The sequence below is a fragment of the Centruroides vittatus genome, unplaced genomic scaffold (assembly GCF_030686945.1).
Source record: "Centruroides vittatus isolate TY-2023 unplaced genomic scaffold, ASM3068694v2 contig_1343, whole genome shotgun sequence".
Classification (NCBI taxonomy): Eukaryota; Metazoa; Arthropoda; class Arachnida; order Scorpiones; family Buthidae; genus Centruroides; species Centruroides vittatus.
In genome coordinates, this window is record NW_027120855.1 from 557,073 (window position 1) to 571,298 (window position 14,226).

The window sequence follows — 14,226 nt, forward strand, 5'->3', positions numbered from 1 at the left end:
CGAAATAAATAGCGGGAAAAGTATATACAGGGTGTTTTTTTTAAACTGACGGTACTCGGAAACACCTGTAGAGCAATCTAGCAGCCGGACTGTCGCCAAATTTGGGAGAGTGACTAAGGACGACATGGAAAAGAGATTCCGCGAAGAAAAAAGTAATACATAAATTCGCCGGTAGAGGAGGATTTGGCGCTGTTGTAGCGAAAAAGTTACCAGCACTTCACCGAAGAAAGGGTCATCGGTCGCTTTTTTCCACTTGCATGGCCGCCTCGCTCCCCGGATCTAACCCCGTGTTACTTTTTCCTGTGGGGTTACTTAAAGTCCAAGGTCTATCTTGGTAGTGTCCCAAACTTGATGACTTTGAAGGACAACGTTTCTCGAACCGTGATGAACATTCCTGCGGACATGTTTCGTTCGGCCATAGAGAACACGGTGTTCGGGATGCAATACCTTTTCCAGCAGGACGGTGATCACATTGAAGAAGAGAGAAGGTTATTTGCTGAGTAATTAAACTTTCGTTATTACACTGAAACCTCTGTCTGATTATTCATTCGTGTGTTTGTTAATTGCAGCTGAATTTTATGCAGATTCTTAGCTGTTTCGCTACAACAGCGCCAAATCCACCCCTACCGGCAAATTTGGGTACTACTTTTTCTTCGCGGAATCTCTTTCCCATGTTCGTCCTTAGTCACTCTCCCAAATTTGGCGACAGTCCGGCTGTTAGATTGCTCTACAGATGTCTCTGAGTACCGTCAGTTTAAAAAAAACACCCCGTACAGTAATACCTCGACTTACGCGAACCCAGAGTTACGCGATTTTCAAATCTCGACGATTCGTCTTTTGTTTGAGCGCCACGCAACCCTTGATTACTCACTCCCCCCAAACTATTGTTCAGCTTACAGGTTCGGACGTGTCGTGCGGAATCGATGCATAGCTACAATTTATTTTGACTTATTTATTTCTGTGTTATATCTTCGGAGACTTGAGACTCTACTGTGTCATCCAAACAAAGTAGAACTGATTCTTCTGCATCAAACAAGAAAAGAAAAACTCCATCTTTAATAATGTTAACTTTACATTCCAAAGACTTCAATACAAAAATGAAAATTTGTAAATTGGCCAAACTTGATCCTTTAGACCCAGTTCAATCGGATGATCGAATGACGGTTGGAAACTTGACAGAAGGCCTCAGTTTAATTAAAAAGAGGTTACAAATTTTAGAAAATATAGACTCCAATGAAGAGCGCATTTCTTCTACAAAACGAAAAATAAAAAAAAATTATTAGCATGCTACGAAGAAATTTTGCGGGAGAAAAAATCTTTGAGCCGTCAGACAAATTTGTTAGATTTTAGGAAGCCTTCTATAACAAAATAACTTCGATTTACGATTTTAATAATATAATTTGTTATACATATGTATTATCTAAGATTTTATTAAACATTTTTTTCTAAATTGTTGTTTTCTTTAGTCTCTGGCCCCAATTAAAAATAATTAGTATGTATTTATATGCGAAGTTATACCCCGACTTACGCGAATTCAACTTACGCGGTTATCGCTCGGTCCCACCTATCGCGTAAGTTCGGGTATTACTGTATATAACAACGAAACCAGCATTGTCCGTTAATAACATTAATTAATGTTAAAGAATCTCCACACGGTAGACAATGAGTCCGCATCTCTATGGTTCATACAACCAGTTGTCACGTGCGCCTTGCAGATTTCCAATCTCTCGAGATGTTTGACCGTTTGCCTATTCGTCGTCGTTTTTATAATTGCCGCTCGATCCCATTAGACGTTAACATCCTTCTGTCTTGCGTATGATGCCAGCGCGGTGTTGTCAAGGTTCTTACCGATTGTATATTTGTGCTCTCGAGCCTTTGTTTTAAACTGCGCATCGTTGCACCCACATAAACGAACTTGGAATTGAAACGTTGGTCGTGTAAAGGCACCGAGTATATACCCGTTGTCGAATTCCGATCCTCTTTCTTTTTATCGTTTCTTAAAAGTTTGAAAACAGTGGGATTACGTCGGTATACAATACGAAAATTATCAGACCTGGCAGTACATCTATGTATCTTGTTTAAAAAAAATGGGATGTAATTAAGCACTATTCTTTTTATATTTATTCGAAACACATTTTATGTTCTATAGTTAATGTATTTTTTTGTAACGGAGGAAGATCGTTAAAAGCGATTGAATACGTTATTATTTAATTAAATTTTGCTGGATTGATTAAGGTACAGTTGATTTATAAGTAATTTAGTAGCAGTCTAGTAGTTAGCAAAGCGGCAACGCGACAACGTAGACTTTTGCGCAATTATTTAGAAAGCTAATTGAGTATTTGCGGATCCGCAGCGCTGGATCCAGCACTTGGTGCTGGATCCAGCAGGCCGAAAAATGCGCTGGATTCAGCTGGATTGCTGGATGAGGGATCCAGCAATTGCAATCCCTACGTGTGGGTCATCAAAACCCATCTGACTCGGATCACTTTTCAAATATTAATAGTAGACCGGTATTAATTAGTAGTTGTTGACCATTGTCTCTCCCAGGAAGAGGTCAATAACTACCTTTGGTCAAATTTACTTCAACCTCCTTCTGCAACAAGCCCTTCTTTCTATCGGACCAGTGATATAGTGGCATTTGAATGGGAAAATTACATAATACAAGGTTACCAACCTGCACAAAATATGTTTTAAGTGGTTTTCTAGGGTGCCAAGTTTAAATATTTGGTCTGATTTTTTCAAAATGTGATTCGTTGGCAGATTACCGTTTGATATTCAGTTGTGAATGGTACTATTTCTTAGAGGTAACATTAGGAAAATATATGATATATTAAAAAATTTAAGATGTCACATTTTCAATTGGTGTCTACTTGACCAATGAAACTGTGCCATTTCATACCATCCGAGTATCACGATAAACGTGACAACGATAACCCGAAATAACCAAACTCTTTATACGGTTTTCGTTTTAATGTTCGTTATAATATAGTATTTGATTTATATAACTATGAAGGTTATCTTATGTAAGGGTTTATCATACTGAGTGACCAATGTAACACATTTTAAAAATAATTTTTTAATTGTGTTAGACTGGGCACTTAGTGTGATAAACTCTTACGTAAGATAACCTTCATAGTTATATAAATCAAATACTATAATGTAATATAATAGAAAAGTTAGAAGTACAAAATCTAATAATCTTAATATTTGCTGTTATTTTTTGCCCAAGCAACACCAGGCTCATATGCTAGTAAACAATAAATAGATACTGATAAAAACAATAAATGTAAAATTTTTAATTATTTTTAGTTAATAAAATTATAAATATCAAATAATATTTTTTAATGATTGGTTTTTCTTATTATTTCCCAAATATATAAAAATGATTTTTAACTTTTTGTTCACTAAAAACAGATTCAACTTTTATAGAAAAGAATAGAATTTTAGTTTAGTCGTACACATACATCAATTTATACTATAAACATTAATATAAAATAAAAAATAACTAAATTAAATACCGTATTTACTTGCATATAAGGCAAGGTTTTTATTCACTTTTCACTGCTTTAAAAACCTAGGTCGTCCAATATGTGCGAGCAAAGAGTTTTTTTGCACTTTTGCAATAATTTTTGTCAACCCCGTCTTCATATTTTTTACTGGATGCTTGCTCTCTGGTGTTTAATAACAAAACTATTTTATCCGAATCATTTGAATCATTCTTGTGTATTGTTAGGAGTAAAGATGAATAGCAATAGGAAAAGCAAAGCTTTTGAATTGAATTCCAAATTGAAATTCAAAATTGGCTTATCAGTGGTCGAGCAGTTCCGTTCCCCAAATGCCGGGAGTCCGGTCGTGGGTTCGCACCTTGCCGGGACGGGCCGGCCATGTGGAGTTTTCCAAGTTTTCTCTACGTCCGTAACACCCGAATATAAGCCATTTACCCTTTAAAAGACCTCCCGGAAGGTATTCCCCGAGGCAGATCACCCAAGTGTTGCATTACCGTAACTTAACAAAACAAACAAACAAACGAAATTCCAAAATCATACACGAGCCCAATATAAGTGTTAATCCATTCCCACACAAAAACAGACGATTATTCGAAAATCAGAATTCGGAGAAACTCGTAAGTGTAATCGACGGAGAGTGGATTAGACCGTTAAGAAGTGACAAAAAAGTTCCCGATCGTCCAACTTTACGTGAAAAAAATTATGTTGTCGATTATACAAGATTTTTCCTTAAGGTTTAAAATGCCAGTAATTTTTGCGGGACAATGAGTGCATTTACATGCATTTGACATTTTATTTGTGGTTAAATGAAATAAATTTAATTGTATTAATAAATCTGATTTTTTTAATTTTGATCTTTAAAGTCACACCTTGTCCTATATGCGAGATCGTCTTATACGCAAGTAAATACGATAATAATAAAAAAGCTTTTCCTTAAGTATTCTCGAATCTCATTAAATTCAACTTCAGAAGTAAATTTATTCTTATTTAATACACAATGAAGGAATTTATATCTTCAGAAGAAGAACTGTGCAGACTAGAAAACATTTAAAGAAAAATTTTTCAGATCTCTTCTTACTTAAAGTAAGAAGAGATCTGAAATAAAATGAGATCTGTATGCTTTTGGCCACTTTCTCAGAATTAGAAGTTAAAAGCATTTGCATTAAAATATAAAATATTCATATTTCAGTCTTTTTATAAACATTAAGACTAAGGATCTTTCTATAAGTTAAAAATAAAACCATTATTAATATAAGTTAAAGCCTAATAGGAAATTGATAGATTTTATGCTCGATTTTAACCGTCTTTTAATTTTCCTCGCTATAGTTAATTTGCACATTAACTTACCAAAACGACAAAGAATAATCGCCGACAAAAGTCTCGCTCTCTCTTACTAGGAATGTACCGTCGCCGAGTTTGGAATACTGATGTAGAAGTTCTTCGGCCTTGGTCCTACCGCCCGGTAATTTTCCGTGGAACCACTTTTCTCCAAAATGTAATTCGTCATTGGGGACACCCTAAATAATTGTTTATGTATATGTTAATTTTGGAAATAGTAATGATAAAACAAAAAGTAATTATTTTAACAAAAAAGTTCTCTAAACTTTTATTTGTCGTGTTAAAATTACATAATTATCAAAACTAAGAAACAACTCTATCCATCTTCACTGTAAATCCTTCTAACCATTATTTCCGTAAGAGCTTACAAATTTATAAACTGTAAACTATGTAATTTCTTTTATCAATTTGTTTATCATCAGTTACCATTTTTAGAAATCCAGTAAAGTCTGAAACAAATGAAAAAGCATACTAATACAGAATATTGTAATTGCAGTTGCATACATTTGCTAATCAAAGAAAGTGTAATCACCGTAATAGAGTCCCTTTGATAGGGTAATCACTATAATAAAAGAAACTAAAGTGTCAATTTAAATCTAAATTCTTCTTGTAACAGGTTCTTCAATTATCTTTGAAAATAATATGTAAATTTAGTTACATTTATCCCTTGTATTGTTCGAAATAATTAATAATAATAGATATAATATCGTAAAAGAATATAGTGTACAAACACACTGCTACTTTTCAAATTTAATTTTAAAAGATAAACTTTTTCTTTATTAAATCTGCAGATTAAAAACATTAAATCTTTTAAACCTTTAATTATTTCTACAAATAACTAGAATTTTTAAAAGACAGTATTTAAAACATAACTAAGACAAAATAATTCTATTTTTTTGCATAATGTTTTTATTATTGTATTGCATTGGTTTAAAGATTGGAAATGAATTAGTTACTGTTTCTACATCTGAACAACTGCTTGTGAGGATACAAATAAGTTTCATAATTTATGAATTCATTACATTTGCCTATGAAATCAAATTTATTTTTCTGAACATTGAAGAAAAAATAATTTTTTATAATTTATTATTTATGAAAAAAATACATTTTTATTCACCTCTCTCTGATGAATATTTCTTTCTCCTTCATTTTCTTCATCATCATCTTGATTTTGCTGTTCTTCAGTATAATACATTTTATTTTGAGTTAACATAAAAAAATGAGGTTTCCAATCCTGAAATAGTTTAAAATATCCATAAAGTTTTAAAATAAATCTGTCTAATTAAGTCTGTTTGTTTTAATATTAGTACATCAGGCTTTGGATATATATATATGCATCCAAAGCCTGATGTATTATATACAATTCTACTCGTTCCAACAAAGAAGATATATCCTCTTTTTGTTGAAACAAATAGAATTGTATATAAAATAAATTTAACAAAGCTTTCCTCAAATACTGAAATTTTCAGACCTTGTCGACGGGATCTTCGAGATATAAAAATCCATTCTTTATCGCATTACTAACATCTTGATCGATATTAACTGAAATTAAATATATTTCGTAAAAAATACGTCGGACATTATCTAATATTAATATAAATTAGGTACATTTTAAGTAAATTAAGGAATTAATAATAGTAAAATGTAGTCTAACTGTATGTTTGTAAGAATGTGATTATTTAACATAACTAACAGTGGGAAACAGCAAGTTGTTATTGAGGGTGATACTAAAATATTATTCTGTATTGTATGTATTTTTTAATGTCATTTCGTTGGTTTTAAGTTGTTAACCATCTGTCTCCAGTTGGATTATTAAAAAAGGATTATTTTGTACTGACCCAAATTTATTTGTATGGTCAAAAATTTGATTTAGTCAACAAATTTATGGATAACATAATTTAATTGGTTTAAATCATAAAACTATGAACTAATGGTAAAAGAGCATTTCATTTATTGTTTGAAAAACATTTTAACTTTTAATCTTAATAATTTTTAGTTTTTATCATCATCAATTTTAAATTTTCATACATTCTGTGGGCATGCATAAGGAACAATTTTAAAAAATTTGCCTGTGATATTCTTATTCTGTTCAAGTAGAAAAATCTTGTTCAATGTAATTCCAATTGAATTGGCCAGATAAGGAGTCATAAGCATTCGAAAAGTACTTGTAATTTTGAATAGAAAGTTATTTTTAACACCATAAGACAATGAGTTTATTACATCATAACTATTTTGATGTGAAGTGTAGTTAATTTTGTTATGATAACTGAACCATCCTAGTTATTAACCATGGCATCCTAGAGTATGGAAGCAACAAAGTCTAAGGAAAGGTTTTAGTATTGACAATTGAAGTGAAAAAGGAACTTATTGCAAAGCATGAAAACAGTACACGTGTGGCATATCTGGTGGCCATGTTTAAGATGCCAAAGTCAACAGTGTACACCATTGTTATGAACAAAGAAGCAATTTAAAGTTGACTTCTGGGGAATCATATTTTATTCAAATGAAAAAACTCCTAGCACAAATGAGAAAAATTGGCAGGCAATATTATCTCCAAGAGGATTATTTGTGAGAAGGCCAAGAAAGCTGCTTAGTAACCTTAAGAAATGGTCACCACCACTCTTCACTAAGGTACAGTAAATGCAATTTTCGATTTATTATACAGTATTTACATATTTTATTTATTGTTTTTATGCTTTAATTTATTATTTAGGGTATCTAATTATGCTATTTTTATCTTATATTATGTGTATTTGCTGTTTAAGTTTATTAAAATGAATAATATTTAAGGTCTGGAAATGTATTAATTGACTTTTCGTTATTTCTAACGGAAAAATTGATTTGGACTTTCGACAATTCGAACTTTGAACGACCTCCCATAACAAATTAAATTTGAAGTGCAAAATACTACTGTAAATTATTATTAATATTTATTATTTAAAGCTACAATATTTACTTTCTTCATTCCTTGAAAAAACTGTATTTTCATCAGTGCCTTCAGGAAGTTTCTTATGCTATAAAAAAATATTTTATTATTAAAATTATTTATAATAATGATAAAATATAAAACTGCAATATTTTAATAAGAATAACATAAAAATATAGATATTATTATACATTTTCTGAAACACACAGTATACAGAAGCCATGCATTGTTAACTTTTTAAATTATTACTTTAGAAATTTAATATACAATTTTTATATTAATCTGTAGAAAATCTGATCAAACTGCAATTTGATCACATCTTTTCTTACACTGTTAACTTTCACTGAATGATGGATGTTTGAATAAATAATTTCTTAACATGAAATACTTTCAATCATTTTAATTCTAATATATGAAAACATTTATCAAGTAATCGAGAAAGTAGTACTCGTTTTCAAATAAACAAATTCAAGCAAAGAAAAGCCAAGCACTTGCAGTCACATGTTGTCCAGTCTCTGTATGAGTATCATTGTGGTATGATGCCTCATTGTATCACAGTGTAGTTTAAAATAAACAAGAAAGTAGAGGATCCTACTGTTTGTAAAGTGAGGTCTGTCATTTGTTTTATGAATGCAAAAAGTGTGAGACCATGTAAAATCTTTTGTCAAATTTCGACATGTATGGTGATGTTACAGACAAATCAACAGTGTGGCGATGATGCTGAAAGTTTAATGAAGGAAGAGAGAACGTCTTTTATGAACAACAAACCAGGCACCAATATGTCACTATGAATGATTTCATTAAACTGAATTAGTGTTGAACTCTTGATGAAATTTATGAGGAATTTCTACACGTTTCTCAAGCAATGCTCCACAAAATGTTCAAAATGTGCACCTCAAATATCAAAAAATCTGTGAGATAGGTTTCATGCATGCTTTCAATACAACATGAAACAAACTGTACCTGATGTCACTTAGTGTTTCTGGATTAGTACTCAAGAGGAGATATACTCCTGACTTACATTATGCAAACATAGGTTTACTACAGTATACCCATGAGCAAACACCAGTCAATGGAATGGTATCACACACATTCATCAACCAAACCACAAAAATGCAAACAGACTCTTTCAACATGAAAAGTCATGGCAGTTTCTTCTTGACCATTCTAGACAGAAAAGGAGCCACTGCTTGTAGAGTTCCTTGTTCCAGAGAGTCACAATCAATGCCGACACTGAAAAAACTGTGGCAAGCCATTCAGAATTGCAAATCACAGGAAAAGACTGTTGTCTGCTAAAATTGTCTTCCTGCATAATATCAGTCCCCATAATACCCAGACAACGAAGGAACTCCTTGAAAGTTTTCATCAGAAATCTTGGTCCATCTAGCTTACAACTCAGACCTGGCTTAAGCAACTACGATCTTTTCTTGTAGCTGAAGACCTTGGATGGAACACACTTCACAATGAAAGAGGAGTTAAAGGATGCAGTTACTACATTTCTGTATGGACTGGTGATAAAGGAGTATGTCACAGGCTAGGTTAGGTTAGGTAACTACTGTATTTCCCCAAAAATAAGCCCTAGCATGATTTTTCAGGATGCTCACAATATAAGCCCTACCCTAAAATAAGCCCCAGTTAAGATCGTCAATCAGATGATCGTATTTAATATGTCCATTGCAACCCAAGGCAGATGTATTGAATTATAAAATAATAATATTAATATATAATTAAATACAAATGATTATTATTATTGACATTAATTCTTAAAATAAACCATAATATAAATTATAATTAAACATTTGTAAATACCCAAGCAAGCGCCTTTGGATGAGACATCCCCTAAAAACAAGACATAATGCATCTTTTGGGGCAAAAATTAATATGAAACCAGGGGCCCTATTCTGGTCATCGTCTCTCGTCTCTCGTCTTTCCCAAGCCGGTCGCTGATTGGCTAATCATTTGTTTACGTCTCGAGAGATCGTCGCGTCTCTCTAAACGCGATTCTGGACAACTTTTTCTCTCTTCGCTTCTCTCTTTTATCAGAGACGAGCGGATAGCTGTCTTTCAGCCGGTCTTTCGTCTTTCGCCTCGATTTCGTTATATCCAATATGGACGATTCCATGCTACTCGTGCTATACGATCGTATCACAAAACGTTCCCTATCTCGAGAAAGAGTATTTCGCGATAGAGATAACGCTTTTGATTTAGATGATGATGAATTTCGTTCAAGATTTCGTCTAATGAAAGAAGCTACCGCGTGGCTGTGCAACGAATTGCGGGATGATTTAGTCCGGAGAAAGTCACGGATCGTAATTCCACCAGAAGTTTAGTTATTGATAACCTTACAATTTTTTGCTTCTGGTGGATTTCAAAGAAATGTCGGTGATCACTGCCAACTTAAAGTTGCCCAGTCGACAGTGTCCCGAATTATGCCATCTGTAGTCAACAGTATCATCCGCCGATTGGGACACAAAATTTCTTTTCCTAGGAGTAGAGAACAACAATTGGATGTGTCCTCTGGATTTTTTATCATCAGTCAAATGCCAGGAGTTGTGGGTGAGTAAATTGTTTTTATTTGTTCATTAGAATATAATATAGTATGTAATTACTTTTATTTTTTTAAATAGCTGTTACAATTTATAATTTTAAAATTAGTGTATAAAATGATAAAGTTTCTTATTTAATTATATGATGATTTTTACTATTTCTTTACTTATTGCAGGAGCTATTGACTGCACTCATATTGCAATCAAGGCACCTCCAGCCTCCAAATATAATGAAGAATCATTTATCAATAGAAAAGGATTTCATTCTATTAATGTTCAAGTTGTAAGTATTTATACAAATTAACCATCTAACTATAAATAAAATTAATGTCTTTAATAAAGTGGTATCTTTAAATTTCTATGTCAAATTACTCATTTCACTATCAATATCACTTGAATACAAGATATAAACAACTATTATTCAATTGTAATAAGACTAAAATTATGCTTTTAGGTGTGTGATTCTCAGTTGAGAATTTTGAATATTAACTCATTGTATCCGGGGCGCATGCATGATGCTTTTATCTGGCGAAATTCTACTCTGCGGGAAAACTTTGAAGATGGAGTAATAGGAAGAGGATTATGGTTGCTTGGTAAGCATATATTTCACAGACATATTGTCTTTTGAAATATTTCGGTGTCATGTAATTCCAAACTAAAACAAAAATGTAAAGACATTATTTTCTTATTAATTTGGTATGAAAAAGTAAATACCATTCTCTAAATTATGTTTACAGGAGACAGTGCTTATCCTTTAGAAACATGGCTGCTTACACCTGTAGGTAATCCATCAGCAGCTGCAGAATTAAATTACAATGCAGCTCACAGAAAAGCCAGAAACACCATTGAAAGATGTTTTGGTGTTTTAAAGCAGAGGTATGAGAAATTCTCACATTTTTCTTACTAACAATTTACTAATTTTACAAAATTAAATATTAAAATTATTATTTTTAATTATTAGATTCAGATGCCTTGACTTGAAGTCAGCTGGAGGATTACAATATGTTCCAGAAAAATCAGCAAAAATAGTGATGGCTTGTGCTATTTTACATAACATTTGTGTAGCATTTAACATTCCTACAGAAGAAATCTGTGGAAATGATGATGATGATGATAGCATAAATGAAATGGAACATTCTGCAAATCAGAATGCTGTAAATGTCAGGCAACAGTTAATATTACAGAGATTCTGTTAAAATAAACATGAATGAAAAAAGTGAATTAATTTTGTTTCCAGTCTTTATTCTTTAGAGACTAAATAAATAAGTAAACACACTAAGTTATTATTTAGAAATATTTATTTATTATTTATTTCATTTCTCTAAGTACATTATAAAATAAAAAAAGAGACAGACAAAATTGTTTAAATTGGCTAGCAGTATGAACACATCACGCAAACTGAAAAAAAAGACACGCATGTAAATATAAAAATATTGTTTACTCAATAAATTTTTTAAAAAGTATTAAAATGTTAAACAATTATGTAAAATAAATACCCTTTGCAGAGTTTGCAAGATTTCTTTGAGAATCATATTTTTCTCTTCCATTATATTATTTTGTTGTCTTATTAGTTCATTATTTTCTGCTAAGTTTTCATCTATAGATAAAAGCCTACATAAAGAAAATGTATATATATATATACACATAAATGTGACTAGATACTTTTAATGAAACTAGACAAAGCATTTAATCAAAGAGAAATGTTTTAATATTTTTATCTAACTATATTAATATTTTAATCAATGAAGTCAACCTCAAAGTAAAATAAGTTCCAAAAAGATTATAAGGTTTACCTTGTTAATAATGAATTTTGATTAGATACAGATTGCTCTATAAATGAAGTTACAGTATCTTCATTTGAAGATCGGTGACGCGACGACGACATCCAGAATCTGGCATTACAACGGGAAGATTAAAACATTTAATTTTAAAACTAAATAAACTTGAAGTCAAGAAGTATAATTACTTGACATAATAAATAACTTACTTGCAGATTCAAGATCTTCCCTCTCAACTATTTCACGATGTGGTTCCACATCATTTCCTTCGGAAACTATATTCTGTATCTACGATATATAAATATAAATATATATATATATATAGACTATATTTAATATATAAAAAATGAATTTATAAATAAAAAGGTATTACTTACATTATGTAAAGGTTCAACGGAACTTGTAGTGCAAACTCCAAGCTCGTATAAATTTTCTTCTTCCAATCCAAATTCTTCGTTCCCAATTAATGACAACACCTTTTCTTCAAGATCTGTTAATGGTGGAGTACTTCTTTTCCCTCCACCTGTTCTAAGTATAACTTTCCTTAAAGCAGCCGCTTTACTTTTCGTTCGGGAACGCCACTGACTCCATCTTTTTTTTAATTGTTCCACTTCGATCAGTGGACCATCAGCTAGACAGTTCACTTTATCCCTAATTTCTTGCCATCCATCTCGTAAAGTATTTTTGGAAATATTTCCGTCCAATTTTCCTTTAGCTAAATATGGACGCTTTTGCAACTCGGTTACCAAAATTTCCATTTGTTCCGATGATAATATAAGTCGAGACATCTTGATTACCTCGTGCCATACCACGTGCTCTATATCTTCGTATTCTGCACTTTCGAAAATTGTACAATTTCATTGGTTAAAATTCTATACCGCGTTGCGTGCGCAGATAACCCGAACATGTATAATCAACCGAATAGAATCGTGACGTCAACGACAAAGACGAGATCGTTACAAACGACCAGAATCACCACTTTGTATGAGAGACGAAATTCGTCTCTCGCTTTGACGTCATTCGTCGGTGAAAGAAGAGACGAGAGATAAGTGACCAGAATACGGCCCCAGGGACTGTATTCTGGTCATTGTTTCATGTCTCTGAGAGACAGTGTTTACTTCACAAGCCAGTAGTTGATTGGCTAATTATTTATTTACATCTCGAGAGATCATTGCGTCTCTCCAAACACGATTCTGGACGAATTTTTCTCTTGTCTCTTAGAGACGAGTGGATAGTTGCCTTTCGACCAGTCTTTTGTCTTTTGCCTCGATTTTGTTACATCCAATATGGACAACTGGATGCTACTCTACACGTGCTGTACAATTGCATTAGAGAACGTTCTCTACTCGGGAAAAAATATTTTGAGAGAGAAAATGCTTGAATTTTTTCCAGTGCCTACTCGGAATGCCACGGATTCCATCATTTTTAATTATCCTACATCAATTATTAAACTATTGAATATGACGTTAATCTTATCCGTCTCTCTAAGTATTTTTCAATATATTACCATCTGATTTCTCCTTAACTAAGTACGCACGCTTTTCTAACTTAGGTTATTAAAATTTTTATTTGTTAAGAGACAATTTGACAATACAACGTGTAAAAATGTTATAAATACCGTGTTGTGCACGAAGAAAACCCAAACACGTATAAACGACCTAATAGAATCGTGACGTCAACAACAAAGACGAGATCGTTAAAAGTGACCAGAATCACCTCTGTCTCCGAAAGACGAATTTCATCTCTGAAAGAAGAGACGAGAGGTAATTGACCAGAATATGACCCCAGGTCTTATTTTTGGGAAAACATGGTATATCACAACAACACCCAAAATGCTCAAACTCAAACACAGGTTTCATAAATAATGATGATATTATTATAACTTATTTTCCAGCAGAAAAATGTGCCCTTGCCTGTTTCTTGAACAGTAGTATGTGTTGTTCTAGGACTTTTGATAAAAGTGTCATCACTGTATCATCACCACATACTATTTTCCAAATGTATAAAAGGTTGTATCTTTGCTCTGAGGTAAGGTAGGTAGGTATGTAACCAATATCTGGTCTAGGCAGCATTAGCTGGTCGCATTGCATTAGGTTACTATAGCTGTTGCCACTACTAAATTTTCAACCCAT

The 14,226-nt window shown here is 32.4% G+C and overlaps 2 protein-coding genes and 1 long non-coding RNA gene across 3 annotated transcripts in view; 1 reads left to right on the plus strand and 2 right to left on the minus strand.

Moving 5' to 3' along the window:
- The window catches only part of sl (small wing phospholipase C gamma 1), a 154,401-nt gene that overhangs the window by 40,846 nt on the left and 99,329 nt on the right, over positions 1 to 14,226 (minus strand). Inside the window, exons 13-16 of the mRNA XM_067289281.1 lie at positions 7,801 to 7,858; positions 6,316 to 6,386; positions 5,962 to 6,078; positions 4,854 to 5,023 (exon numbers count right to left, since the gene is read on the minus strand). Of these exons, the coding sequence (XP_067145382.1) occupies positions 4,854 to 5,023; positions 5,962 to 6,078; positions 6,316 to 6,386; positions 7,801 to 7,858 (416 nt within the window). The remainder of the gene's footprint in view (positions 1 to 4,853; positions 5,024 to 5,961; positions 6,079 to 6,315; positions 6,387 to 7,800; positions 7,859 to 14,226) is intronic.
- LOC136990855 (putative nuclease HARBI1) lies at positions 9,691 to 11,512 on the plus strand. The gene is made up of 5 exons (XM_067289309.1): positions 9,691 to 10,326; positions 10,493 to 10,599; positions 10,771 to 10,909; positions 11,054 to 11,192; positions 11,278 to 11,512. Exons 1-5 carry the CDS (start codon positions 10,200 to 10,202, stop codon positions 11,510 to 11,512), a joined length of 747 nt encoding a protein of 248 aa, XP_067145410.1. The 5' UTR covers positions 9,691 to 10,199.
- LOC136990863 (uncharacterized) lies at positions 11,597 to 11,901 on the minus strand. The gene is made up of 2 exons (XR_010883122.1): positions 11,813 to 11,901; positions 11,597 to 11,714 (listed from the first exon to the last, which is right to left on the minus strand). It is a non-coding gene; the product is annotated as an uncharacterized lncRNA (long non-coding RNA).

Coding starts and splice junctions, on each gene's coding strand:
- LOC136990855 (XM_067289309.1), top strand. CDS start 10,200: ATGCCATCTGTAGTCAACAGTATCATCCGCCGATTGGGACACAAAATT. Junction 10,600..10,770: donor ATTCTATTAATGTTCAAGTT/GTAAGTATTTAT, acceptor TTATGCTTTTAG/GTGTGTGATTCTCAGTTGAG. Junction 11,193..11,277: donor TTTGGTGTTTTAAAGCAGAG/GTATGAGAAATT, acceptor TTTAATTATTAG/ATTCAGATGCCTTGACTTGA.